Below are 25,506 nucleotides of genomic sequence, written 5' to 3' on the forward strand. Positions count from 1 at the left end.
TTATGTGTTGAAAGAAGTGCTATTTGTTGAAGGTCTGGTGTTTGAGAGGTAATTGCCTCTGTCGACTCTGGCTGCGCTCAGGCCTGGTTTATCAAATACAAATGGCCTTCGTGTGGCTCCCTTTGAAGTGGGCTGTGCAGTTCCCAGGTGGTCTGTTAGTTGTACCTCAGAAGTGACAATGTGTGACATCTCTGAAACTGCAAAATGGCTTCTTTTGTTCTGGGAGTCACGATCAGTAACTCACAGGCAGAGGGTCAGCCATTTAATGGTCTTCGTTCAGTCAAAAGTTCCAGTTTAAAATTAAGAAATAGCCACGTAGATACATTTTTATAAAAGTATACAGTGTTAGGTTCCAAAACAATTCTATACAGAGGAAATCATAAATCAAACAGCAAGGTCATTTAGCACTCACTTTTTGTGGCTATTGTGTTGCTACTTCGGTAGCTAATGCCTGATCTGTGTTGCAAGTGATACTGGTACTTGCTGCATGGAATTATCTTACAAGGATTGTGGGCTGTGTGTTCCCAGTGTTGAATATGTGAATTTAGCAGGAACAGTGGTGCTGAGGTTTGGATTTGCAGCTGGAAACTATGTGGGAGCTTTGTAGTTGGTGTGTAGGGCTATGTGAACAACTGTTTGTGGGCATGGAACCTGTGAAAGTGTTGCATTGATAAGGCATGAAAGCCACACTGAGTGTTGATCATGTGGGAGCTGTATTCTTCTCGTTATCGGGTTGCGTAGGAGCTATGTTGGGATGTGAGCTATGTTCCTAAAAGAGAACTAAGTGAGCGGTGCATTGAACACAATAGTGATGGTATCAGGGATCAGTGTTGAGGACTTGTGTGGTTGAATTGCTTGGTGAGTTATACAGCAACAAAGAGTTACCATGATTGAAATAGCATGATGTAGGGACAACATTGTTGGGGTTGGAGGCATTGCAAGTTTGGGGACTGCTGGAAGAGTTTCTGGGAGTATGGACTTTAGGGAGCTGTGTTGTTATACTGTGTAAGTAGCTAGCTTGCTGGGTTTGTGGCTTTTACAAGAGCTGCAATTTTAGGATGACAACTGTTTGACTGCAGTTTGGTTTGGGAGTGGATTCTGACAGGAGCAGTGTAGTTGGTGGTGTGGGTTGTGCTCTTTGTAGTGGGACTATCAGGAGGATATATAGCAGGATAAATTGAGCTGTAATGTCTTGGGGATGAGGGCCGCTGGAATGCAATTTAGTTGGGATGGTGTTGCATATAACCGGACAATGCAGCAGCTGTACTGTTGGGTAAGGACTGTGTGAGAACTTGGGGTGGCGGGAAGTTGTGTTGCTCCTAGTGGGATGCTGGATCTCCATTGCTTGGGGGTTGGTGAGAAAAAGCTGCATTGCTGAACAGTGAAAGGAACTGTGTTGGAGCAAGGGGAGCTTTGCTGCTGGGAGAGGCAGTGAGGGGAGTAATGCTGCTGGGAATGAGGGGGCTTTTCACAGTAACTTCATTGCAGTGTTAATGTAAGCCTACTTGTGACAATAAAGATTATTATACAAAATTATGCTGCTGGGCAGGTGAGACAAGTTTCATAACTAGAGGAGGAATGAGAAAAGTTGTTTTGCTGGGGAAAGAGAGCAATCACTGTTGGGTAGATGTGTGGATAACTGTGTTGCTGGGTGGGTAAGGATAACTGCATTGTGTAGATAATACGTAGTTTAGTGAAGCTGTGTTGTTGAGGATGTGAGAGGAGGTAAGGGCAGCTGTATTGTTTGGTGGTGAAGGGAACTGCAATACTGGGCCTGATAGGACCTGTGTTGCTGGAGTATTGAGGGGGGTGCAATCCTGGAGTAATGAGGGGGAGGCATTGCTGGAGAAAGTAGGACTGACAGGTATGCACTGTTTGGGGAGATGGGGGGGGGGGGGGGGAGCTGAGAGTACCGCATTGCTGGGGGAATGAGGGAGGCTGCATTGCTGGAGGAATGAGGGGGGCTGACAATACTGCATTCCTGGGAAATGAGGGGTGCAGAGAGGACTGTATTGCTGCTGAAATGAGGGGCTGAGAGGGCTGCATTGCTGCTGGAATGAGGGGCTGAGAGGGCTGTATTGCTGGTGAAATGAGGGCTGCTGAGAAGACTGTGTTGCTGGTGGAATGAAGGGGCTGAAAGGACTGCATTGCTGGGGAAATGAGGGAAAGCTGCCTTTCTGGAGGTGGTTGCATTGTTGGTGCTGCGGACTGCACATCCCACCGAGAGGGTGCGCTCTGACCGCTCAGTGGCTCGGCGGGGTTCGGCCGGCAGCCGAGCGCGGATAATGAGTGTCGGATGGTGGCGGTGAACAGGCTGCGGTGTTCAGTCACGGTGGCTGGGCCACCCCCGGGCGGCTCGGTGTCGCTGTAAGGCCGCAGGTTGGTGAGGTCAGGCTACCGCTTGGGACGGGAAGTGGCTATAACCCCAGGCCGGGGCTCGCTCGGTGCGGGTGAGTATCGGGGGCACAAAGTGACTGAACACTAATCTTATATTCAAAGAAATAACTTCGATTGCTCCGGATTATTCTAGAAGCTGTGGCGACAGTTTCAGCAATGAGTGGACAGGAAAGGATAACTTTACTGTTTAGGCCTTCAGAATTTGATCCTTTTTGCGGATTTTAAATCTAATTATTAGGTCGGTATTATTTCAAATTTGTGTATATCTCCCTCCAACCGAGACAAATAATAACCATGATAACCAATTATCGAGAAAAATCATCTCTTGGTTCTTTTATTGCTTTTTGTTCCATCTTTGAACTTCATTATGGTTTCTTATTGATTATGATTTACTGAGCAGAGCAACTTAAGCCTCCCCCTAAATCCACGTCTTTCTTTTCTCCCATTTTATTCTCATGTCAGTTCAAAGACAACAAAGAGCACACACACACTGCAGCACACAATTGAGAGTCTGATGACTAATTTTCCACTGAGTTACAGAAAACAAAACCCCCAAGTCTTTTCTTTTTTTAAAATAAAGTATCATAACAGAGCCTGATGACTAATTTGCTACTGAGCTTCAGAATAAATAAAGTATCATAACACCTCACTACTGTACTGCTACAGAACCGTACCACAGTGTAGGCATCAAGGAGAGAGGCTCCTGGGGAACCTGCTTCTGAGGCTGAGCCAGACACCACAACCTTGGTCAGACACATTTGTCCCCGAGATGAGCTTCTGATTACATTTCTGTATATTTTCACCTTCATAACTTTGCTCCTGCCTCAGCTCATCTGTGCAAGCCTTATCAATGCCTTTATTGCCTCTCAAATTGAGTAATCTAATATAATTCTCCATGTAATCCAAAACTTTGCTTCACCATCAGTCTCCTTACTTGCACCAAGACCAGTTCATCCACGGGGTGCTTGCTGGGTAACCTACCTTGGCATAATGCCTCAATTTTAAAAATTACATACTCGTTTTCAATTCCTCTCCCCCATGGCTTCACCCCCTGCCTATCTTGAGGATCCCCTCCATCCCACACTGCTCAGATATGTATGCTAGTCTGACCTCTTGAGTAATCTCAGTGGTTGTACCTTCAGCTGCCAAGACCCTAAGCTTCTTCACCCCTCTATCTCTTTTCTTCTTAAGATACTCCTGAAAATCTACTTCTTTGAGCTTGTTTTTTAAAATAAATTTAAAGTACCCAATTTTTGTTTTCAATTAAAGGGCAATTTAGCATGACAAATCGACCTACGCTGCACCTCTTTGGGTTGTGGGGGTGAGATCCCCGCAGACACTGGGAGAATGTGCAAACTCCACACGGAGTTTTTAATGATCTGCTCCAATAGTGCCTCATTTGGCTTGGTGTAATATTTTGCTTATTGCGCTCCTGTGAAGTGCCTTGGTATCTTTTGTTATGTTAAAGGTGCGATTACAAATTGTTAATTTATCCATTCTGATCTGTTGCAGCACCTTGTTCTTTATTCATTGATTGCAGGATCTTTACCTCTGTTACTCTATCTGTCAGTCCATTCCTGGTGTTAATCAATCTGTGTGTGAAGTTTTGATGACATCCCAAAATTTACTTTTTACTGCTTCAAGCTTGTGTCTCCTCATTCAACATGTGTTCCCTGGTTCAACTTAAGTCATATTCATGATTTACCTTTTCTATTCCATTAACCATCTTGTATACAACTATAAGATCAATTCTCAGTTCAGGCTGAAAAACAGAAGCTTCATCAGTCAGTAACTCATTATTCAGACTTTTGACATGAGAGGCCATGTATGCTATTCTATTCTTGAATGATTCTGGTATTTTGAGTGTCTTTCTAGGGTAGGTACGATGTTTAAGGTGCTGTCTGACCATAACACTACATAGTTTGATGTCTTCCACAGACACGTGTTTTTTGTTTTTCCTATAATGTTCAACATTCTGTTGACTTTATTGATTGCAGCTTTGTAGAGTGTTTCATGCATTTTCATTTTTATTGCAGCTCTGCATTAGTTGGAAATGTTGAGTCTTCAGCTTCATCCTAAGCTATTATGATCGTCACAAGGGTGCCCACATTATCGTGTCCTTTTTGTTATTTACCATCCTGTGCTCTTGAACCTTATTTCTCACATTCTTCTTCAGATCCCAAAAGCAAATAGGCCGCCCATTCTGTTTCCAAACACGGCACTACTGTGTTTGAGGTGAATGTCATTCTGAGATCTGTAACAATATTGTTCATCGTGAAGCACCTTGCGAAGTTTTACCAGGTTAAAGGCACAAGATAAATGTAGGTTGTTATAAGTTGAAACATTTTGAGTTTCAGCCATGCTGCAAGAGACAATATGAGCAGACATCAGAAAAGCTTTTAAGTTATTGAGCTCCATATTTGGGTTTTCCATTCATAGTTTTTGGATTTTCGTCTCGGATTCTTTCTTGGATTTGTGCCACCAGTTACTCCTGTGGCTCACATCCTAAATGGTCTGAAGTGCACCCTTTTCTCTTCCCTACCTGATTAGATTATGCCTTGATCTAAGAATTGTAATAAAAATCCTTACTCCATCACTGATTCCTGGAATATACCATGTGAATTTTCTTTATTCACAGTAAATTGGAACAGCACTGGCTTCAAACCAACAAATAATTTTATCTTTAAGATGGCTAAATGAACGCATACATAGTTTTCACAGTACGATGTATTTCCCTACAATGATTGATTTATAAATTTTAAAAATGACTGTCTCTAGTTTTCATGTTAACCATATTTTTACTGTAACCCTCCGACTAATCTAGTCGTTATCAGACTGCCATGGAAATTTAAAAATCGTTTAACATTTGTTGCAAATATGTCATCTGCCTGTGCGCTCCATGCATTTCTCCTTATCTCAGAATTAAGCCTGTGAGATGAATCCCCTGCCAGTCAAAGCTGTCAGTTACAGAAGGTTTCCATCTGATCAAGGTCCCTACCCCTTTATTCAAATAATTCATAAATAGCTGTCAATCAAAGTCATTACCCCAATGTTGCAGGGCTACTCTTTGTGTGATCAGAAGGCCTTCATGATTCAGTCTTAGTCCCCTTTGATTTGATAGAGGCATTTCAAATCATGAGAGTTCTGGACAGAGTAGAAAGGGAGACACTTCCAAATCATGAACAGATCGAAAACGAGAGAGCACAGACTTAATGTGATTAGTAAAAGAAGCACTACAGTAGTAATACGAGGAAAAGCTTTTTCACCCAGTGAGTGGTTAGGGTCCAGAATGCACTATCTGAGAGTGGTGGAGATAGGTTTAGTTGAGGGATTCAAGAAGGAAACCATCTGAACATTAGACTGTTATTTGAAAAGAGAGAATATGCAGGGTTGCGGGTAGAAGAGAGGATAGACAAAATAATTCAGATGGTTTCCTTCTGTGTTGTAACGATTCTGAGATTTGAAAAGAACAACACCATAAGCATAACCCTCACCCTTTTCTAGTCGAAAATTGGAGTCATTTGTAACGGTACCCTGAGATATTTGGGATTGTACAGAATGGGCTTCCTTGAGATGAGGCTCAACCTGTGCCTAAGCTCTTGATAAATTGGGCATTTCTCAATGACGAGAGAGCATGCACTATAGATTGGAAATTCAACAGATACAGATTTCCCAGTAGCAGAGATCTTTGACCCTGCAAGATTTGTGGCCGAGCCACTGTGTAAAAGTAAATGACAGACAGTAGAGTTGAAATTGAGGTGGACACTCGCATACCTCCTGGTGGTTAGCACAGAGCAATATTAGCAAAAGATGTCGAGGGAGGCCACTATATATAAACATTCATTAGGGTGGTGGATCATCTTGTCAGAAAAGCTGGTGGATTTTACTGTATAAATTGCCTTTATTAGCTTTTTATAAAATATTTTTATTCAACTATTTTCATTTTATACATAATACAAAGACAAAACAACACAACCATATCAGAATAACCAACCCCCAAACCTTAGCCCCACCCCTCCAAAAACACCCAACCCCCCCTTTAACGACTAACGGTGACCAGCTCTTTGAAATACAAAATAAACAGCTGGCACCTTTGGTAAAATCCCTCAATTGCTCCCCTGAGGTGTACTTGACTTTCCTGAGGTACAGGAACTCCATCAGATCTCCCAGTCCCACAGGATGGAGAAGCTGACCTCCACCCCCGGGCATCGAGCATTTATTAGCTTTGCATTTTTAATATGTGTTCATATACGTGCTATGATTATGGCATTAAAATTGTGCTTTTAATTGTCAGGTTTAATCATAGGAGACTGTTAAGGCATTTGGAAGCAAAATGTCGATAATGGGCTTAAAGAAGAAACAACCTAAAACTTTCAAAGTTAAGGTTATTACCATGGATGCAGAGATGGAATTCAGCTGTGAGGTAGGAGAAAGAGTTTGTTTTTGTCTTGGCAGTTTAATGCCTCATCTCAAAATCATAACTTCTGACAATGCAGCTTTACTTACTATTACTATGTAGCTCTAAGCTTTTGTGCTGAAATCTCTGGAATGGAGCTTAAATCAACATTCTCTGATGCAGTTGAATGTTGCAATCATGCTTCAATGACATGTATTTATAAAAATAGGCTCAAGGAAAGTCCGCTGAGGAAAATCACTGGTCTCCTAACATGCAAAAAGTGGAGAGGAATTACGTATGAGCAGCAGTGATAATCTTGTCAGAGTGCACTAGCCCATTCCTTATCTCAAGCTTGATTAGTAATGGTCCAGCGTGAAACTTAATGGTCACAGTTCTGGATGACTTGGGATATACTTTTTTTCATTTGCTTGCTAATGTCATCTTAAAAATGTGAGTATATATTAAGCAGAATGGGGGAGAATATGCTTTCTGATGCCAATTCTGAATCTTGGATATAAGTTTATTAATTGCAAAGACAGTCAAAATACTAGAAATGTGCAACTGAGAGTTTTTAAAATATTAATTTCTGACAAGGAATTGCATCCAAAGTATTAACTTTCCTGACTCTAGGGACATGTAGGAGGAAGTCGCACATTAGCTGGCTCCTGCTCAGGGCTTGATTTTTTAGAATTTAATGTCCTGGGCCGGGGCAATTTTTCAACAGATAAGTGCAGGAAGACATACGGAAGGAGGGGGGATGTCCAAAAACCAATAGGAAGCCACCGCAAAGCAGGGGCAAGTGAAAGATTTGCGACGAACAGGTCAGCTTGGCAACTGGAAAGATGGCGGTGGCTGGGTGGGGCCACACTGCTCACGGCCAAAAAGATGACCGAGGTGATGGCTTTGGAATTCGAGGAACAGTTTTCAAAGCACATGGAGGTGAAGAAGGAGATGATGGTGGCATTGAAGTTGCTGGTGGAGGAGGTGATTGCCTCGGTGAAGGCAGCAGTAGCGGTGTCGAAGACATTTGCTGAGGTGCGGGAGCAGGGTGAGAAACAGAAGGGGGTGGAGGAGGCCTTGTCGCAACACAGCGATCAGCTCACCTCGATGGATGAGGAGCTGAAGAGGGTGGTCGAGGCCAACAAAGGTCTGCGAGCCAAGGTGCAGGACCTGGAAAACATGTAGGGGGCAAAATCTGAGGATCGTGGGCCTGCCCGAAGGGGTGGAAGGCCCGAGACCGACTGATTACATTGCCAAGATGTTGGCGGAGCAGTTGAGGTTGGGGGACATCCCTCCCGGTATGAACTGGATCGGGCTCCCCGGTCGTCAAGAGCGGTGATTATTTGTTTTCACAGGTACCAAGTGAAGGAGAAGTTCCTGAGTTAGGCAAAGCAGAAGCAGGAGGTGCGGTGGGATGGCGCTGGTATACGTATTTACCAGGACTTAACCGTGGAGTTGGCAAGGAGGTGGGCGGACTTCGGCTGAGTGAAGACGACACTGTATTACAGCGGTGTACGGTTCGGTGTAGTGTACCCAGCTAATTTGAGAGTGACCTACAACTCTAAAGACTTTTATTTTGAGATGGTAGAAGCGGCGGAGGCATTTGTGAAGGCAGAAGGACTGGGGCAGAAGTGAGAAATGGATTGGCCTTGGACCAAGGGTAGGGGGGGGATAGAAGATTGTATATTGTTCTATTTTTAATTTCATGTTATATGTGTTCAATGGAGTGAAGTTGGATCAGGTAGGAATTAGGTTGTTTCGTAATGACAGTTTTCTGGGGTTTGCGTGTTTGCATTGGGTTTGTTTGTTTGTTTGAAGGGGATATCTTTGTTTTCCTGGGACCGGGTGGGAGGAAGGGATTGGTGGGGAGTGGGGCATGGGCAGGGGTCTCTGCACTCGCAAGCTCATGGGTGTAGGAGATGTGAAAAGTGGGGGGAGGGGACCGATATTCAGTGAGGTGTTTTCGAGAGGAAGTGGATGGGGGGTTTCTGGGAGAAGGGGAGGAGTTTTATGGCAACAATGGGATGGGGCGGGCCAAGCCCAGAGGGCAGGGGAGGAGTTAAGATGCTGGCGGATAGGAGGGGAGACATCGGGGGTTGGTGGTGAGAGAGACCCCTGGTTAGGATAGTTATGTGGAATGTGATGGAGTTGGGGGGGACGCAATGAAGAGGTCAAGGGTGTATGCGCACCAAAAAACCTTAAAAGGCTGATCTTGTCGTGCTGTAGGAGACTTGTCTGAGGGTAAAAGATCAGGTGAGGCTAAGGAAGGGCTGGGTAAGCCAGGTATTTCATTCAGGGTTCGACTGTGTAGTGGCTTTGGCCGGTAAGAAAGTGAGGTTCCAGTTGGAGAAGGTGGTGGTGAACCAGGGGGATAGATATGTGCTAGTAACTGGCTTTGGAGTAGAGGTTGGTGGTGTTGGCAAGTGTGTATGGCCCTAACTGGGATGATGCAGGGTTTGTGAGGAAGATGTTTGGGGCCAATTCGGGTTTGGATTCACATAAGCTAATAGTGGGAGGGGATTGGCATTTGGTGCAAGAGCCAAGGTTGGACAGGTCACAGCCGTGCTCGCTCGCCCAGTCCGGGGGTGGGTGGGTGGATCGTGAAGGCGCTGCCTGGGCTTATGAGGGAAATGGGAGGGGCGGACCTGTGGAGGTTTTTGCACCCGAGGGCGTGGTGTATTCGTTTTTCTCCTCGGTTCACAAGGTTTATTCGAGGATACACTTTTTTTTGTAGCGGGGAAGAAGCTGAGGCGAGGGGATGAGAGTATTCGGTGACAGCAATTTCGGATCACGCACCGCATTGGGTGGTCATGATCCTGGAGATGGGTGTAACGCAGAGACCGGAGTGGAGAATGGACGTGAGGAACCAACGTTTTTGAGAGAAGATCAGGAGGGTGGCTTTAAGTGTAATGGGGAAGTGTTGCAGAAGTATCAGGGAGGCCCTGAAGGGGTAGCGAGGGGAGGAGGTGATATCGTTTAAGGCCAAGGTGGATAAAGAGGAGAGGGAAGAGTGTCAAAGGCTGATAGATGAGATGTTGGAGGTGGACAGGAGGTACGCGGGGATGAAAATCCAGCCATTTTGGACAGAAGGAGGGAGCTTCAGGCTAGCTTTGATCGGTTGTTCACAGGGAAGACGGTGCGCCAAGTGAGGCAGGCGAGGGGAGTGATTTGAGTATGGGGACAAGGCGGTGCGCCAACTTGGAGGTAGGCGGCGGGGAGGGAAATTGTCAAGGTGCGGGACAGGAGGGGAAAATTGGTGGCGGCCCTGGACCAGATCAATAAGGTGTTTGAGAATTTTTATAAAGATTTGTATAGGTCTGAGCCGCCGGTGGAGGATCAGAGGATGCGGGAGTTCCTGCACGGATTAAAGTATCCGAGGCTGGGGGAGGAAGATAGGGCCACACTGGAGAGGTCGGTAGGGGAACAGGAAGTAAAAGAGACAATTGGGGTGCAATGGGGGAAGGTGGTAGTGCTAGATGGGTTCCCAGTGGAGTAATACAAGAAATTGACGGTGGGAATGTTTGAGGAGGCAATAAGGAAGGGAGTTCTACCACAAACATTGGGAGAGGCCTCAATCTCCTTGTTGTCATAGAAAGATAACGACCCGATGGGGTGAGGATCGCACAGGCACAGTGCATTACCCCCGAGATGACACTGAAATCCTCCAATGCTTCTCCAGCTTCGGACAGGACCAAAACATATGTACATGGTATGCGGGGCTCCTCTCACAACGTTCACATATGTCCTCCACTCTCTCAATGTGGAGTGCGCCCTATACACGACCGTTAGAAGCATCAGCCCCATCGCGACTGAATGTTGACTGAATGGTGTCTCCCGAAGGTGATTGGGAGGACCAGATGGGGTTCGTGAAAGGAAGGCAACTATTCTCAAATAGTAGGAGGGTATTAAATATAATCATGACGCCGGCTGAGGGGAAGGAGACTGAGGTGGTGGTTGCGTTGGATGCGGAAAAGGCATTTGATCGAGTAGAATGGGGGTATTTCATCGTGGATCTTGAGAGGTTTGGGATCGAGTCAAGATTCATTGAGTGGGTACCCAGTCACCATATACAGAACCGATGGCGAGTGTCCACACAAAAAGTATGAGTTTGGGATACTTTGCTCTGCACTAGGGGACCAAGCAAGGGTGTCCTATGTCCCCTCTGTTATTTGCATTAGCGATAGAGCCTTTGGCCATCGCTTTAAGGAGCTCGGTACTGTGGAAGGGAATAGTACTGAGGCGGTGGAACATAGGGTATCTCAGTACGCAGATGATTTATTATATATATTATATATATATATATATATATATATTAGCTGAGTGCTTCGATGGAGAACATAATGGAACTTCTCCGAAGTTTGAGCCTTTTTCTGGATATAAATTAAACCTGGAAAAGAGTGAATACTTTGTGGTGTCCCGGGCGGGAATGGGAGGTATGCCATTTCACAGGGCAGCAGCCCACTTCAGGTCATTGGGGGTGCAGGTGGCGCAGGACTGGGGTGGGGGGGGGGGGGGGGGGGGGGGGGGATTGGTGAAGCTCCATAGGTACAATTTTACTAGCTTGGTGGGGATGGGCAAAGCGGATTTGGCAAGGTGGGATAGCCTCGTGCTGTCACTGGCAGGCCTGGTCCAGGCGAAAATGAATGTGTTGCTGCAATTTCTGTTTCTATTTCAGTGCCTGCTGGTCTTTTTGCCAGAGCCTTTTTTTAAGCAAGTGGACAAGTTGATCACCTTGTTTATTTGATGGGGGTGGAAGGCAGCCAGGGTTAGGAAGGTGGCCCTGCAGAGAGTGTGGCAGGCAGGGGGATTGAGCCTCCCAAATTTATTATATTACTATTGGGTGGCGAATTCCAAAAAGATGAGGAGTTGGGTTGGAGGGCGGAGTCCCAGTGGTTTTGAATGGAGGAGGGTCTGTGCAGGGGGTTGGAGTTGGGGGCGTTGGTAATAGTGCCGCTCCCAGTGGCCCCGGGTAAATACTGAGAGCCCGAGGGTGATGCAAACACTGAAGATTTGGAGGCAGTTGAGGCAGCACTTTAAGCTGGGAGCTGGGGGAGCAATGTGGACTGGGGCAAGCGGAAGGGTATGGAGACCTGCATTACCGAGACTTTACTAGGAAGGCGGTTCAGAGCTTCCCCATAGCGCTGACCCCCTGGAAGAGGTATTGTTTTTTTTAAGAAAAGATTTGATTGAAGCATTTGTAATTTTCACAGTTTAACAAATTAACACTCTAACCAACCTGGTGGCCCAACGAACGCAACCGCATCACAATAACCCAGGTCAGAACATTCCCTCTCTCTCTCTCTCTCTCTCTCTCTCTCTCTCTCTCTCTCTCTCTCTCTCTCTCTCTCTCTCTCTCTCTCTCTCTCTCTCTCTCTCTCTCTCTCTCTCTCTCTCTCTCTCTCTCTCTCTCTCTCTCTTTCTCCCCCCCCCCCCCCCGCCAGATCTTCCGATGCCCCAAATATTGCCATTTCTGGACTCTGAGTCACCCTCCAGGGCCTCTGACATGACCCCTGAAAGAGGTATTGATGGCAGGGGGATTGTCGCTGATCTATAGGAGGATTTTGGGAGAGGACAAGGTGTCCGTGGAGGGGATCAAAGCCAAGTGGGAGGAAGAGTTGGTGGAGGTTAGGAAGACGGCTTGTCGTGTGAGGTGCTCCGGAGGGTTAACGCCTAAACCTCACGTGTGAGGTTGGGGCTGATGCTTCTAACGGTCGTGTATAGGGCGCACTCCACATTGAGAGAGTGGAGGACATATGTGAACGTTGTGAGAGGAGCCCCGCATACCATGTACATATGTTTTGGTCCTGTCCGAAGCTGGAGAAGCATTGGAGGATTTCAGTGTCATCTCGGGGGTAATGCACATGAAATTGGAACCAGGGCCCCTAGAAGCCATCTTTGGGATGTCAGACTGGCCCGGGCTGCAGGTGGGTGCAGGGACAGATGTTTTAAGACCATAAGAGATAGGAGCAGAATTGGGCCACTTGGCCCATCGAGTCTGCTCCGCCATGGCTGATATTTTTCTTATCCCTATTCCCCTGCCACCTCCCCATAACTCCTCATCCCCTTATTAATCAAGAACCTGTCTATCTCTGTCTTAAAGACACTCTGTGATTTGGCCTCCACAGCCGTCTGCGGCAAAGAGTTCCACAGATTCATTACTCTGTGGCTGAAGAAATTCCTCCTCATCTCTGTTTTAAAGGATCGTCACTTTAGTGTGAAACTGTGTCCTCCGGTTCTAGTTTTTCCTACAAGTGGAAACGTCGCCTCTTCAGCCTTCGCCTCGCTGATTGCCCGGAGGAGGGTCCTGTTGGGGTGGAGGTCAGCTTCTCCACCCTGTGCCTTGGCTTGGTAGGGGGATCTACTGGAATTTCTGACTCAAGAAGGTGAGGTTTGAGCTGAGGGGATGAAGGAAGGGTTCTCCAATTCATGGGGACTGTGTATGCACTTTTGAGAATTGGTTGCCATCGAACATGAGGGGGGGAAGGGTGCTTTGGGTTATTGTTGTTCTTGATTACACTGTTTACTGATTGACTTAATTTCCTTTTTTACTTGGGGGACTCCCGAAATCTGGCACATCATAATTGAAGGTTCTTTTGTTTTTTTGCCTTCATAGGTAGTTCAGGCAATGTCCTATTGGGCCTCCCTCCACCAGCACCTCGACTCCTTCCCTCCCCACCACCCTCCTTTCCCCTCTCTCCGCACTATCCCCCCTTCCTTTCCCTTCTGTTGGTACAGAGGCGAGGTATCTGGTCTCTCCAGCGCAAAGTTTAGTGCTTGTACTGTTTGTTTTTTGTACAACTGGGTTGTGAAATGTTTTAATAATCAGAGTATCCTACCCCCCCCCCCAATTAAATTGAAGGTGAGCATTTTACTTATCACCATGGATGCACAGTCACTTGAAATGTTTCTATTTCTGTTTCGTAGCACCTTTTTGTGAGAATATTTGCTCAAGCTCCATTCAAATCTGGAGCTGCACTTCAGTACAATACTAATAAGTACTGCATTGTCAGAAGTGCATATTTTCAGATGAGGCATAAAATTAAGTTCAGATCCTACAGGCGCTCCTTACCTAGTGTATCAAATGGTCAGACTCATCATTTATTTATGGCCAATTGTGTATTTCCCGGTGTTAGGAAAACCAAGGTAGTTTTAACTAATTTATATTTATATTGGTAAATATTAGAATTGAGGTATAGTTTTAAAATGAGTTTAATTTAATGGGTGGGATTTTCCTTCCCCCTTCATGGCATGTTTTGAAGCAGCAGAGGGCGGGCTCACCAGTTGCTGGCAAGAGCATGCTTTGGTCCTGTTGTTATCAACGGGGTGTCCCATTGAAATCCCCCCTCAACGCTGCAAAACCCCCATCAGCGGTGCGCCGACAGTGGGACTGTTAAGATTCCACCGCTGTGAACAGCCAGAAAACTCCACCCATTTCTCTGTGACTGGAAGGGTAAAACCTATTGTTAGGTTCATGCTGGACACAGGTATTGGTATGTGCGGGGGTTGGTTGAATTCCGACTGTTTCTATTCTGCTTAGAGAGGGCTACGGTGTGAAGAATACATAAATTAGCAGTGGTTGCTTCGCAAATAAGGCCTTGTAAGGGAGAGAGCTTTTGAGTTAATTTAGCTAATTTGACACAGTTGAAGAAAGGCTCTGCTGGAAGCAGTTGGTTTAGAAGGCTTTGCTAGAAGAAAAGCCATACAATGGAGTAATGGTTATAAAAATAGATGACATAAATGTAAAGACCAGCTAGTTAAGGAAACTAGAGAAATGAAGGGATGTTTCCAAAAAGTCTGAGGTTAATGGTACTAGAACAGTGGACTGTTCAGTAAAGAGAGACTGAACGAGAAAGCAGAGCTGCCAGAAAGATATCTGAACTGATTATCATGTTTGTAAGATTTTACTGCAGCCTGGGGAACACGAGTTGAAATAACCATGGAAATCCGTGGCTGCATCTCAGAGTTTGGAAGATAAAGGAAACCTAAATGGGGGTGGTGTAAAATCCTGAACTAGATTTGCTGTTAAAATTGGAGCTGAAGCTTTATTTAAATGTTTAATTTGGAAAACCTGGACTGGATTTCAGACTGAAAACTGTTAAGAGAAAGCATAATTATGAGAGAAGATTTAAAGCGTGTGGAGTGGTGTTTGGAAAATCTCACTTGACAGTCATCTGGTGGGGATTCTGAGGAGACATCTACAAACATTCACTTAGTGTTCAGAGGGACTGTGTGTGAATGAGACCATTGTATAGGAAGATGTACTTTCTAATCCGTGTTAATCTTAAAACCGGTGTGTAATTAATCTAAGGGGGAGTAAAAGCATTTTGTATCGTAATCATTTTCATGTTTAATATGTGTTTTTTTCCTTGTTAAAGCTAATTCATAGTCCTATGATTCTATTCTTCCATGTCTTATATATAAAAAAATATAAATTACGATCTTTTGAGCCAGCGTTCTATACTGGGACCTTCCTGTCCGGTTATAACATCAACTGGGGATCATAACAGTGTCCCCAGAAGTATTGCATTTTTAGAATAGCTTCTGCATTTATATGTGAATATGTCTTGTCCTGACAAAATTTAACTTGTTCCTATATTGTTAACTCTTCTCGCACAAGTTAGTTTTTGCTTTTATCCCCTTCATTCTGGAGGCAATGTGATTCATGCTGAGTTATGTTTTTCCAGTGCTGACAGCTCTTAGTAGTATTTTAATGATTCCCAATGACGATTGTTGAGGCATTTCAGGAATGTTATGTATTTATATTAAGTCTTAGTAACTGCGTATTAATATGTGTAAGTTGTCCTGAATGTGACGTCACAGGTTGCTAGTGCCTAGCAACTGCCAGAGTGAAAAAGCAGCCTGTAGTGAACACATATTGTAAATAAATCTGCGTTAGTTGTTTGACCCTCCATGCTGCCTAGTATTAGTTCTCCACAATACATAACACAAAAACTGGTGACACGGACTTCAAACAGCACTTGCTAACCACCCTGAAGGGAAAATAAATTAACCAAAGTTGGGAAAGAATACTTAGAGGCAAAGCTCCTGCATGTACTTTATACATAATGAATAAGGTGGATGAGAGTAGCCACCCTTTGCAGAGCAATTATTGAGCTGGGGGTGTTTAAAAAAGAGGCTGAAGCTCAGGTTGTTGATTTGTTGAAAGGGGTATCTATGATTCTGTGAACTAAAACCTGACTTGAAGTTGTACTCCACTAGAAGATTAGCGTTGTCTGTACAGTCAGGATGTCTTCTTTGGAGGCTCACAGTGAGAATTTTGCTACCGTTGAGAAGATGAGTTTAAAACAAATTGCACGAGGGCCATTGCGGAATTGTGCGCATGAAAGAAATAGTGAAAAGTTATCTCTGGAGGCCTGTATTGGATGTGGAGATGGAAGAGAAAGCTGGAACACGTACTTCACGTGTGAAGGTATGAAACCTGCCACCGTCAGCAGAGCTATATCCTTGGGTATGGCCAAAAGAGGCTTTGCAACAGGAGCACGTCAACTAGACAGGACCTTTGGAGGGACATATGTTCTTAGTCAAGGTCGATACTCGTTCAAAGTGGCCAGACGTCTCCATAATAGAGTCAACGTCATCAGAAAAGATGATTGAGAGACCAGCAGAAATCTTTAATAGGTTTGGATTCACTAAGCATTTGGAAGTTTCTTGAAAGAGAATGGAATTGAACATATTAGGTCTGCACCATACCATCCTGCTACGAATGGACTAGCAGAACATTTAGTTCAAACCATGAAACACATTGAGAGCGACCAAAAAACATGGTTTGTCGATGAAATACCTTAAACAATTCCAACTCATGTATAGGAATACCACACATTCAATGACTATAATCTATCCTGCCTTATCAATGATGAAGAGACAACTACATTTGATATTACCATCGAAACAAAAAAAAATTGTTCAACAGAAACAACAAGGCAAATAGAATGGCGGGGAAGTAAAACAAAACCAAGGACAAAGGAGTGTTTGCCAGGAATTACTCCACAGGAGAAAAATGGGTTCCTATCACTATCCTTGCACAGAGAGGACCTGTCTCGTATACTGCCCAGATAGGAGATTGTGTCATCTGGAGGAAGCATGCGGACCAGCTGTTGATGGAGAGAACCGATCCTTCGGAATTGGAACCTGCTGAAAGCTCAGAACGAAGTCCTGACCTGAACCTCCCTGAAGCCGGCAGACACTATTGAGGAAGACAGCACTTCACCTTCGGACCAAGCAGAGTCAACCTCTAGTTACAAAGTCCACGCCAGTCAAAACAACCACTGATAATGTTTATACAAAGACGAAAATGCCAGAGGTTACAACTAGTGCAAAGAAGCAGACACCTCCAAACTTTATTTGTTATTTTTATTTGATTATTGGTCATGTTTCATTTATTTGAAATTGTTGGGGACATTCAATTTAAAGGGGGACGAAATGTTGTGCATTTATATTGAGTCTCAGTAGCTGCAGTATTATTAATTAGTAAATGCAACCAAAGAGAAAATGCTGGAAAATCTCAGCAGGTCTGGCAGCATCTGTAGGGAGAGAAGAGAGCTGTTTCGAGTCCAGATGACCCTTTGACAAAGCTATGTCAAATTAATAAATGCATGTTGTTACTGGAAGTGACGTCACCAATCAATTATGTAGGAAACTGCCAGAGTGAAGAAGAAGCCTGTAGTGAACACCTTGTGAATTAAGCTATTTTAAACCAAGCAAATACCTGGCCTGCTTGACAAAAAGACAGGCCGACTCTAGGGCGATCCTCTCTGCAGCTTGTGGATGGGAAGAGGGTTGTGAACACAAAGGAGATAAATGGGGCTCTGAGGGAATTTTATGCGGGGTCATCCAAGTCTGTGCAATCTGGTGACGAGTTGGCGGATATGAAGTATTTCTTCCTTGAAGCTCTCAGAGGCCTTGGAAAGCCTATGCTGTGCTCTTAATGGTCCTCATGCAATTAACCATGTTAACGCTGAATAAGTATTCAATAAGGGGACTTCCCAATTGGTAAAAGTCCAGTTCCACATCGGTCAGTATTCCTGTCTGCTAGCTTTAGTGGAAGCCTCCCCTCAACCATTTCATCTTCACTAGCCCAAGATTAGGTGACCATGTCTTATTTAGTATCAAAAGTAAGATAAGCGATTATAAATTTGTATTTTAAATTCTATTGTTTTTCATTTTGTAGGTGAAATGGAAAGGGAAGGATCTGTTTGACTTGGTGTGTCGAACAATTGGATTGCGTGAAACTTGGTTCTTTGGATTACGGTATATTGTAAAAGATACATATGCATGGCTAAAAATGGAGAAACGGGTATGAGGTTTTCATTTGATTTTTTAAAAAAATGCTATTTACAGAAATCCAGATAAATGGTTTCTAAATCTGAAAATTCTTTTAAATTAAAAGTTTTAATTTTAAGATCAAACTAGTAAACTAGTGCGCAATGTGTGAGTGTGAGTTCCATAGATTTTGTGTTTAATCTTGATTTAAGAAAAAGCTTATTTTCTTGTTTAATGGTGGGTTTAATTCCGTGTGAGCAATTATTTATCCAGATGAATCGTTTCAAAGAGAGTAAAAAATGCTGTGTTTTAAATGCTTCAGAACAGTTGACAACTTTGGACAGTGCTAGAAACTGAGATAAGTGTGGATTTAAAAAATCATCTGATCAATGAGTGTGTCAGAGACTTGAGTGGATCCTGGCTTTTTAAAAATTGCGATATGGACAGAATAACAGCAGTTGTAATCATATGCCAATAGGGTAGCTTGACTACTGGTGTCCATGATAACAGTAGTTAGAGACCAATTGGTAACAGCACTAAGTTACAAACATAAAGAGTAAAACTTCACTGGGAGAAATAGACATCGAAACAGTGCTGAAAACACTGATTACGACAAGGGAGAGAAGTAGGGTCAATGTTTCAGGCCGATGAGCTCTTGTCAGAATCCAGTTGCAAGCTGCCAATCGAGCAAGTTTTTACTTTTGAGAAGCCTTAGAAAACTGGTTAAATGAATCCTTTATTTTTTAATAAAAAGTGTCACTAGACAAAAAAAGACTTCCATAAAGTTCCTTGACTGAGATGGAAATACTGCTAAACGCAGGTTAGGATGCTGCTCCAGTCACACATTCTACTCTCACTGATTTCACTGTCCTTGCAATTGAAGCAGTGATAGTGGAGAAGTGACTGCAGTGTAAATAAGGTAAATAGTTGGAGCCTTAGTTTTCCAGGATTCTATGCTAAGACATGCTGTTAGTGAATGTGCAGACAGAAGAAATAAATCATAGGGCCAATGATTTGATGATGAGAGAAATGGGCCTCTACTTTCAACAGATACATTGGTAGGGAACTTGTTGTCTTAATGCCCAGTTCCCAGAAAATGGCAGCCAAATTTAAGAATATGAGTACCTGTACTCACTCATGTTTTATGCAGGTGAACTAATTTAGACTGAAAAATAAACTGCATTAGCAGTTGAAATATTTGTGCTTACATTATTTTCCGTTTGCTGTTCTAAAAGTAATGAATGAAACAGGTTAGATGAAACCCATTGAATAAGAGTTTGATTCATTTTTCTGAATAATGGAAACAGTTAGGCCATCACTTGAAGTGCATCAATGCTGGGGACACCTGTCTTTTCATTTTTATTTTTAATTTTTTTTTTTCCCAGTTAAGGGGCCATTTATCATGGCCAATTCACCTACCCTGCACATCTTTGGGTTGTAGGGGTGAGACCCACGCAGACACGGGGAGAATGTGTAAACTCCACATGGACTGTGACCGAGGTCGGGATTGAACCTCGTCGCCGTGGGGCAGCAGTGCTAACCACCGTGCCATCGTGCCGCCCACCTGTCTATTTTTACAGTTAGGTTCTAAATTACCCAAGAATCTTAGTAATCTAGAACTAATTATGAAAAGTCTTATTTGGTTTAAAAATTATTTCATTTTCGAGCACATTAAACTATAAAAGAAATATTAGTGCTACTTTAATTCAACTCCATCACAGTACTACTTTACATACATAAAAAAATTTTTTAGAGTACCCAATTATTTTTTCAAATTAAGGGGCAATTTAGTGCGGTCAATCCACCTAACCTGCGCATCTTTTGGGTTGTGGGGGTGAAACCCATGCAGACACAAGGAGAATGTGAAAACGCCACACGGACAGTGACCCAGGGCCGGGATTCGAACCCAGGTCCTCAGCGCCATCGGCAGCAATGCTAACCATTGTGCCGCTGTGCTGCCCTACTACTTTACGTACTTGAGGGTTTGCCATTTAATCAGCATTATTTAAACAAAAGACGTTCCAACAAGGACCATTTTTTTTCTATTTGTAAATTTATATTTTCTCCTCTCCCTTAACACACATCACTACCATAAGAATATAGGCTGGAGACGTCCTACGACTTATTAGCCATCTGCTTGAATGCATATAATAAGGCGAACAATTGCCTCTTTCACTCTTATGTTTCTCCTTCCTGTGGTAGAATACTTGAATGCTTTTTTTTATTATAATTTTTTTTTAATTTAGAGTACCCAATTTTTTCCAATTAAGGGGCAATTTAGCATGGCCAATCCACCTACTCTGCACATCTTTGGGTTGTGGGAGCGAAACCCACGCAAACACGGGGAGAATGTGCAAACTCCACACGGACAGTGACCCAGAGCCGGGATCGAACCTGGGACCTCAGCGCCGTGAGACTGCAGTGCTAACCCACTGAGCCACCGTGCTGCCCCCTTGAATGCTTTTTTACAGCTGGCATAGTTGAGATATGAAGTTTACATTCTTGCCAAATGCAGTAAATTTCTGTTGGAAGCTTAAGTATTCTCTATTCTGTAATTTTAATTATTCATATTGGTTAGACTTTGAGATGAGTATTGGTGGTAAGACTTTCTCTTTCAGTGAACAAGAGGAATTTATTTGTTGTTGTATTCTGTAAATAGGTGTTGGATCAAGAGGTTCCTAAGGAGGATCCAATCACATTTCATTTCCTGGCCAAGTTTTATCCTGAGAAAGTAGAAGAAGAGCTTGTCCAGGAAATCACACAGCACCTTTTCTTCCTACAGGTCTGTGTCCACAAAAATTATATGATTTGTTTTTCTCCGACAGGTTTGTTTTTAAGAAGATGTTTTAACAAAAAAGGTTTGGTTGTGTTTTTGATGTATGTGCTGGCAATGTTCGGAAGTCCAGTTGACTTGAAACTGCGTTGTTGTTTGGCTTGATAGTGGCGATCTAGGTTATCCCAAACTTTTCATTATATATTGGACTTTTGAGTGTCCAGGTCAGTTACATATATCGGAAGAGTCACTAAGTTTGAGCTCAAAAGTACTAAAATTGAGGCACAATTGGAGACAAACTGCACTGTTCAGTATGAGGAAGTGATTATCCAAAGCAAGACAGAGTTAAGTAGGAACACAGTGGTAGTGGGAAACCTCCGAGCGAGAGGAATGAAAGGGAGTTATTTTGTGTTGTCACCAACAATCCAGTTAAGGGATATAAAAAAGTTGATGCAGAGGTTCTTGGAGAGGACAGAGAATTAGCTGAAAATTGGAACCAATCATTTGGAGGAAAATAAGTTTGGCACAAGTGGTCCATTTGTTATAGGGTGGATTCAGAAGCAGGACCTCAAAGATCATATTGGGCCTGTTCCACATATTAGCAAATAGAAGAACAATATGATTAGCATGGTAAATGGCCAGCTGTAAGCCTGATGTAGGAGAGAAGGGTTCAGATTTCTGAGGTTTGATTTAGCTGCACTGTGTATTGATAGGGCCACTGTCTCCACAAGTTGGTTAACTAGAGCTGTGGTGATGGGTTTAAATGTGTATCCAGGGTAAAGGAGAAGATGAAAGTAAGCAACTTGTAAGGCAGCGCATGTTTTAAATATCGGAAAAGAGACGAAAGAGAGGCTTGAACGTGTATGAATAGGATCAGATTGTTAAAACAAAATCAAGATTTGGAAAAAGCATAGAAAGGAAAAGTTGTATAATCGGGGTAACCCAAAGTACACCTCACTTAAATTTCTTCTTCCAGTATAATTTGTGAATAATTTTGTTTCATGTATTTGGCCAATTTATACAATTAAAAGTGTTCATGAGATTGTCAAATACTTAAATTATGGATTCTTAATTTGGAGTTAATTATTGTTTCCCTCCTTGTAGGTTAAGAAGCAGATTTTGGATGAGGAGATTTACTGTTCCCCTGAGGCTTCAGTATTGTTGGCATCCTATGCTGTTCAAGCTAAGGTTTGTGTAAGATAATCAATTTGGAGGGCTCCATTTGGAATATGAGAGTGAAATATGAAAATGTAAAATATACATCAGCCATTAAACTGCTTTTGCTTTTCCTCAAAAGCATTAAAAATGCTAATTAAATAAAGTGCTAATATTTCCAACAGAACACCCACATCTGTATGGCCTTAACCTAATATTTTCCTTTTTAATTGTGTGATTAAGCACCCTGTGTTTAGGGATATTAAGTTAATGTTGGTTATGTAGGGGATTTTTTGACTTGATTGTGACTATTGTGATGAAGGCTCATCGAGTAGTCTGAAGTTCTAATTGCCAAAAAGCAGGCCATGACTTGATTGTGGGTTAGGTGGGGTGGGGTAACATTGTCCTTGGTTTTAACCTGAAGCTCAAGGGCTTAAGTTTTAATGCACTCCTGTCACTCACTTCTATTCTTCTTTTCAGTCATCCTCAGCAAGTTCAAGGTAGATGTTTATTGATTCCGTTGAACATGCTTGAGTCCTCTCCCATCTCCCCTTACTCAGACCTTTCTGGAACGAATAAGTTCTTTCACTCTGACACAGGGCAGCACGGTAGCATTGTGGATAGCAAAATTGCTTCACAGCTCCAGGTCCCAGGTTCGATTCCCGGCTTGGGTCACTGTCTGTGCGGAGTCTGCACATTCTCCCCTTGTGTGCATGGGTTTCCTCCGGGTGCTCCGGTTTCCTCCCACAGTCCAAACATGTGCGGGTTAGGTGGATTGGCCATGCTAAATTGCCCATAGTGTCCAAAATTGCCCTTAGTGTTGGGTGGGGTTACTGGATTATGGGGATAGGGTGGAGGTGTGGATCTTGGGTAGGGTGCTCTTACCAAGAGCCGGTGCAGACTCGAGGGCCGAATGGCCTCCTGCACTAAATTCTATGATCTATGATGACCTCCTACTGGGTATTCAGCCCTATCTTGCATGGGAAGCAGGGAATTACCCACGCTCTTTTTGATCTTTCTCTTATGCTTTCTTTGGTTTGATTGTTGGTTAAGGCACATACTTGATTTTTAAGGTGACCAGTGGGAATTGTGGTATCAGCTGTAGCTGGGATACTTTAGGAAAGTTCAGGGAACATAGATAGTGCTGTTGCCCTGGTTATGGTATTGCGATCTGTCACAGCAACATTGCTATTCGCTTTGCTCGAGTTCTGTGTATCCTGTTGACTGCACTTTGCAGAAGATGGGAAGGTTTGAATCATGGTTTTAAGATTTTCAGGATATCGTTTTATGTATTTTATGCTTATGCTTAGGAGAGTTGTTTCAATGCCACCAAAGACTCCTCATGGATTGTGATGTGGATGTGTGAACAATCTTTATTTTTTTTTGGTGGGCAGATTCGTATAGCTGTGCAGGTATTGCTCGAGGACTGTTCACTGTCCTGTGAGAATGGCATCATTCTTTAGAAGAGTTGGAATCAGATGACAGATTAATAATGGCTGATGATTTTCTGAATCTAGTGGTTTATTTTAGGATAATGTCCTCGCAAAGGAATGAACAGAGAATTTGTAGTGGTTGATGTGGGCGGGAGAGGAAGGAACAACTTGAGGGCGCAGCAGCTTCAGTAGAAGAGCTATTCCTGTCATCACTTTGGCCAAGAAGAGATTAGGGCATAATTCTTCCTCCAGAGAACAGAGGAATGCACCTGGAGATAGAAGGATTCATTACCATGCAGGACCTAATATTTTGGGTTCACTTGGATTTTTAACATTTCCGTCAGGGGAATCAGCTGAGATAAGGCAAGTAGCATCTGCAGAATAGATTTTGTAACAAGTTCGTATCGCCCCATTAGGGAATGCTGAGTGGGTTTCAGGGCAGCATTTTGATTTTTTGAACTGGGCCTCAACATCTAGGTTTCCATTGCAGCGTGAGGAGAGTGTGGGGTGAAGACTCGACTTCTCATTGTAGATCTCCTTGTTGAGCCTTTAACAGTCAGTTCCTTCAGGTGGTGGACATGTTTGCATAATGTACCAGTTTGATATTTTGGTGTATTTTATCTGCATTAGTGGAGTTTATGAAGAAAAGGCAGAAAACAGGAAAAAACCCTCTTCCCAAGCTACAGCGCTCGATCAGGAACATGAGACCAGACTTGTATTCTGCTCCCTCCATAATTCAGGGTACAGTGACCAGTTGTAGAATCTTGATAAAAATGCGAGCGAGTGATGAGATTGATAACTATAAAAAGAAGTCATAGGGACACTTCCGGCCACCTTCTGTGCTAATGGATTGCACAATCAATCATAGTTTCTTTCTGATGACTCAGTTACTCAATTCAGTGTTACTGAGCTAAATAGACCAGAGGACGCATGTTCAATTCTTGGTTTGTGTTAAGTTAACTAGGATGCAAGTGGAGCTGTTGCAATTTGTCAGAGTGTTCTGGCCTATCAAAGTGGATATGACATAGGTTCTCATTGCTGGTTTAAATTCAATCACTCCAGTTCAGAGGTGCCTGTGTGAACATCAACTTAAGGTAGATTGGGTTTGGTTATTGGTGTAAAATACTCTGTCAAATCTCCCTGGTTAGGCTAAGAACGTAAGAAATAGGAGCATGAATAGGTCATAGAGCCTGTTGAACCTGTTCTACCATTCACTCACTAAAATCATGGCTGAACTTTTCCATCAACTCCACTTTCCCCATTCTTTTCCCCCATATCCCTTGGTGTCCAAAGACCTTTCAATCTTAGTCTTGAATATATTTATCAACTAAGCATCTATAGCTTTCTGAAACTTTCAAAGCTTTACAACCCTTGTTGCAATCTGAAACCACCATCCTCCTGATCCTGAGACTATGCTCCCTATTTCTAGATTCTCCAGCCAGGTGAAACAGCCACTCTGCATCTACCCTGCCAAACCCATTAGGAACTTTTATATATTTTAATTAAATTCGCCTCTCATCGCTGTAAATTCTCGGAAATATGGTCCTAGTCTTCATAACCTCTGTTAATTGGACACCACTGTCACCCCAGAAATCATTTGAGTGAACCTTTCTGGCACAGCTTTGGTAAGGAGGCCAAAATTGTACACAGTACTCCAGTTGCGGTCTCACCAAAGCTCTCTAATCTTATTGGGAAATTCCACCCAGTTCCACCTGATATACCCAATGGAATCCATACATGGTGAGTAGGTTCCTTTCATGCCTGGTAAAGGCCTCAGGATGTATTAGGATTGAGGTAATTGACCCTCCTTAGGGTTGGTCTTTGAGAAGTGATGAATTCTACTGCAAAGCTCCTTTAAGACCTTTCTCGGGTCTTTATTGCTGCATTGTAGTGGTATGAACTATAGGGCCATTAAAGCATCCTTCATAGCCAGGCTAAAGATGCTGTCAATTTTGGACAAGGTTACCATCCCTGGGAGCTGGTTGATTTGGGTGTGTGATATTTGGCTGTGTAAGGTGTAATGAGTATTAGATGCAATAATTCTGCTCAACTGAATACTTGCATTGAAAACA

The 25,506-nt window shown here is 43.4% G+C and overlaps 1 protein-coding gene across 1 annotated transcript in view; it reads left to right on the top strand.

Moving 5' to 3' along the window:
- Nucleotides 1-2,258: 2,258 nt before the first annotated feature.
- The window catches only part of nf2b (neurofibromin 2b (merlin)), a 78,524-nt gene continuing 55,276 nt past the window's right edge, over nucleotides 2,259-25,506 (top strand). Inside the window, exons 1-5 of the mRNA XM_038814046.1 lie at nucleotides 2,259-2,450; nucleotides 6,692-6,820; nucleotides 17,982-18,107; nucleotides 20,733-20,855; nucleotides 21,951-22,034. Of these exons, the coding sequence (XP_038669974.1) occupies nucleotides 6,731-6,820; nucleotides 17,982-18,107; nucleotides 20,733-20,855; nucleotides 21,951-22,034 (423 nt within the window). The 5' untranslated portion in view covers nucleotides 2,259-2,450; nucleotides 6,692-6,730. The remainder of the gene's footprint in view (nucleotides 2,451-6,691; nucleotides 6,821-17,981; nucleotides 18,108-20,732; nucleotides 20,856-21,950; nucleotides 22,035-25,506) is intronic.

Source organism: Scyliorhinus canicula, chromosome 12 (genome assembly GCF_902713615.1).
Source record: "Scyliorhinus canicula chromosome 12, sScyCan1.1, whole genome shotgun sequence".
Taxonomy (NCBI): Eukaryota; Metazoa; Chordata; class Chondrichthyes; order Carcharhiniformes; family Scyliorhinidae; genus Scyliorhinus; species Scyliorhinus canicula.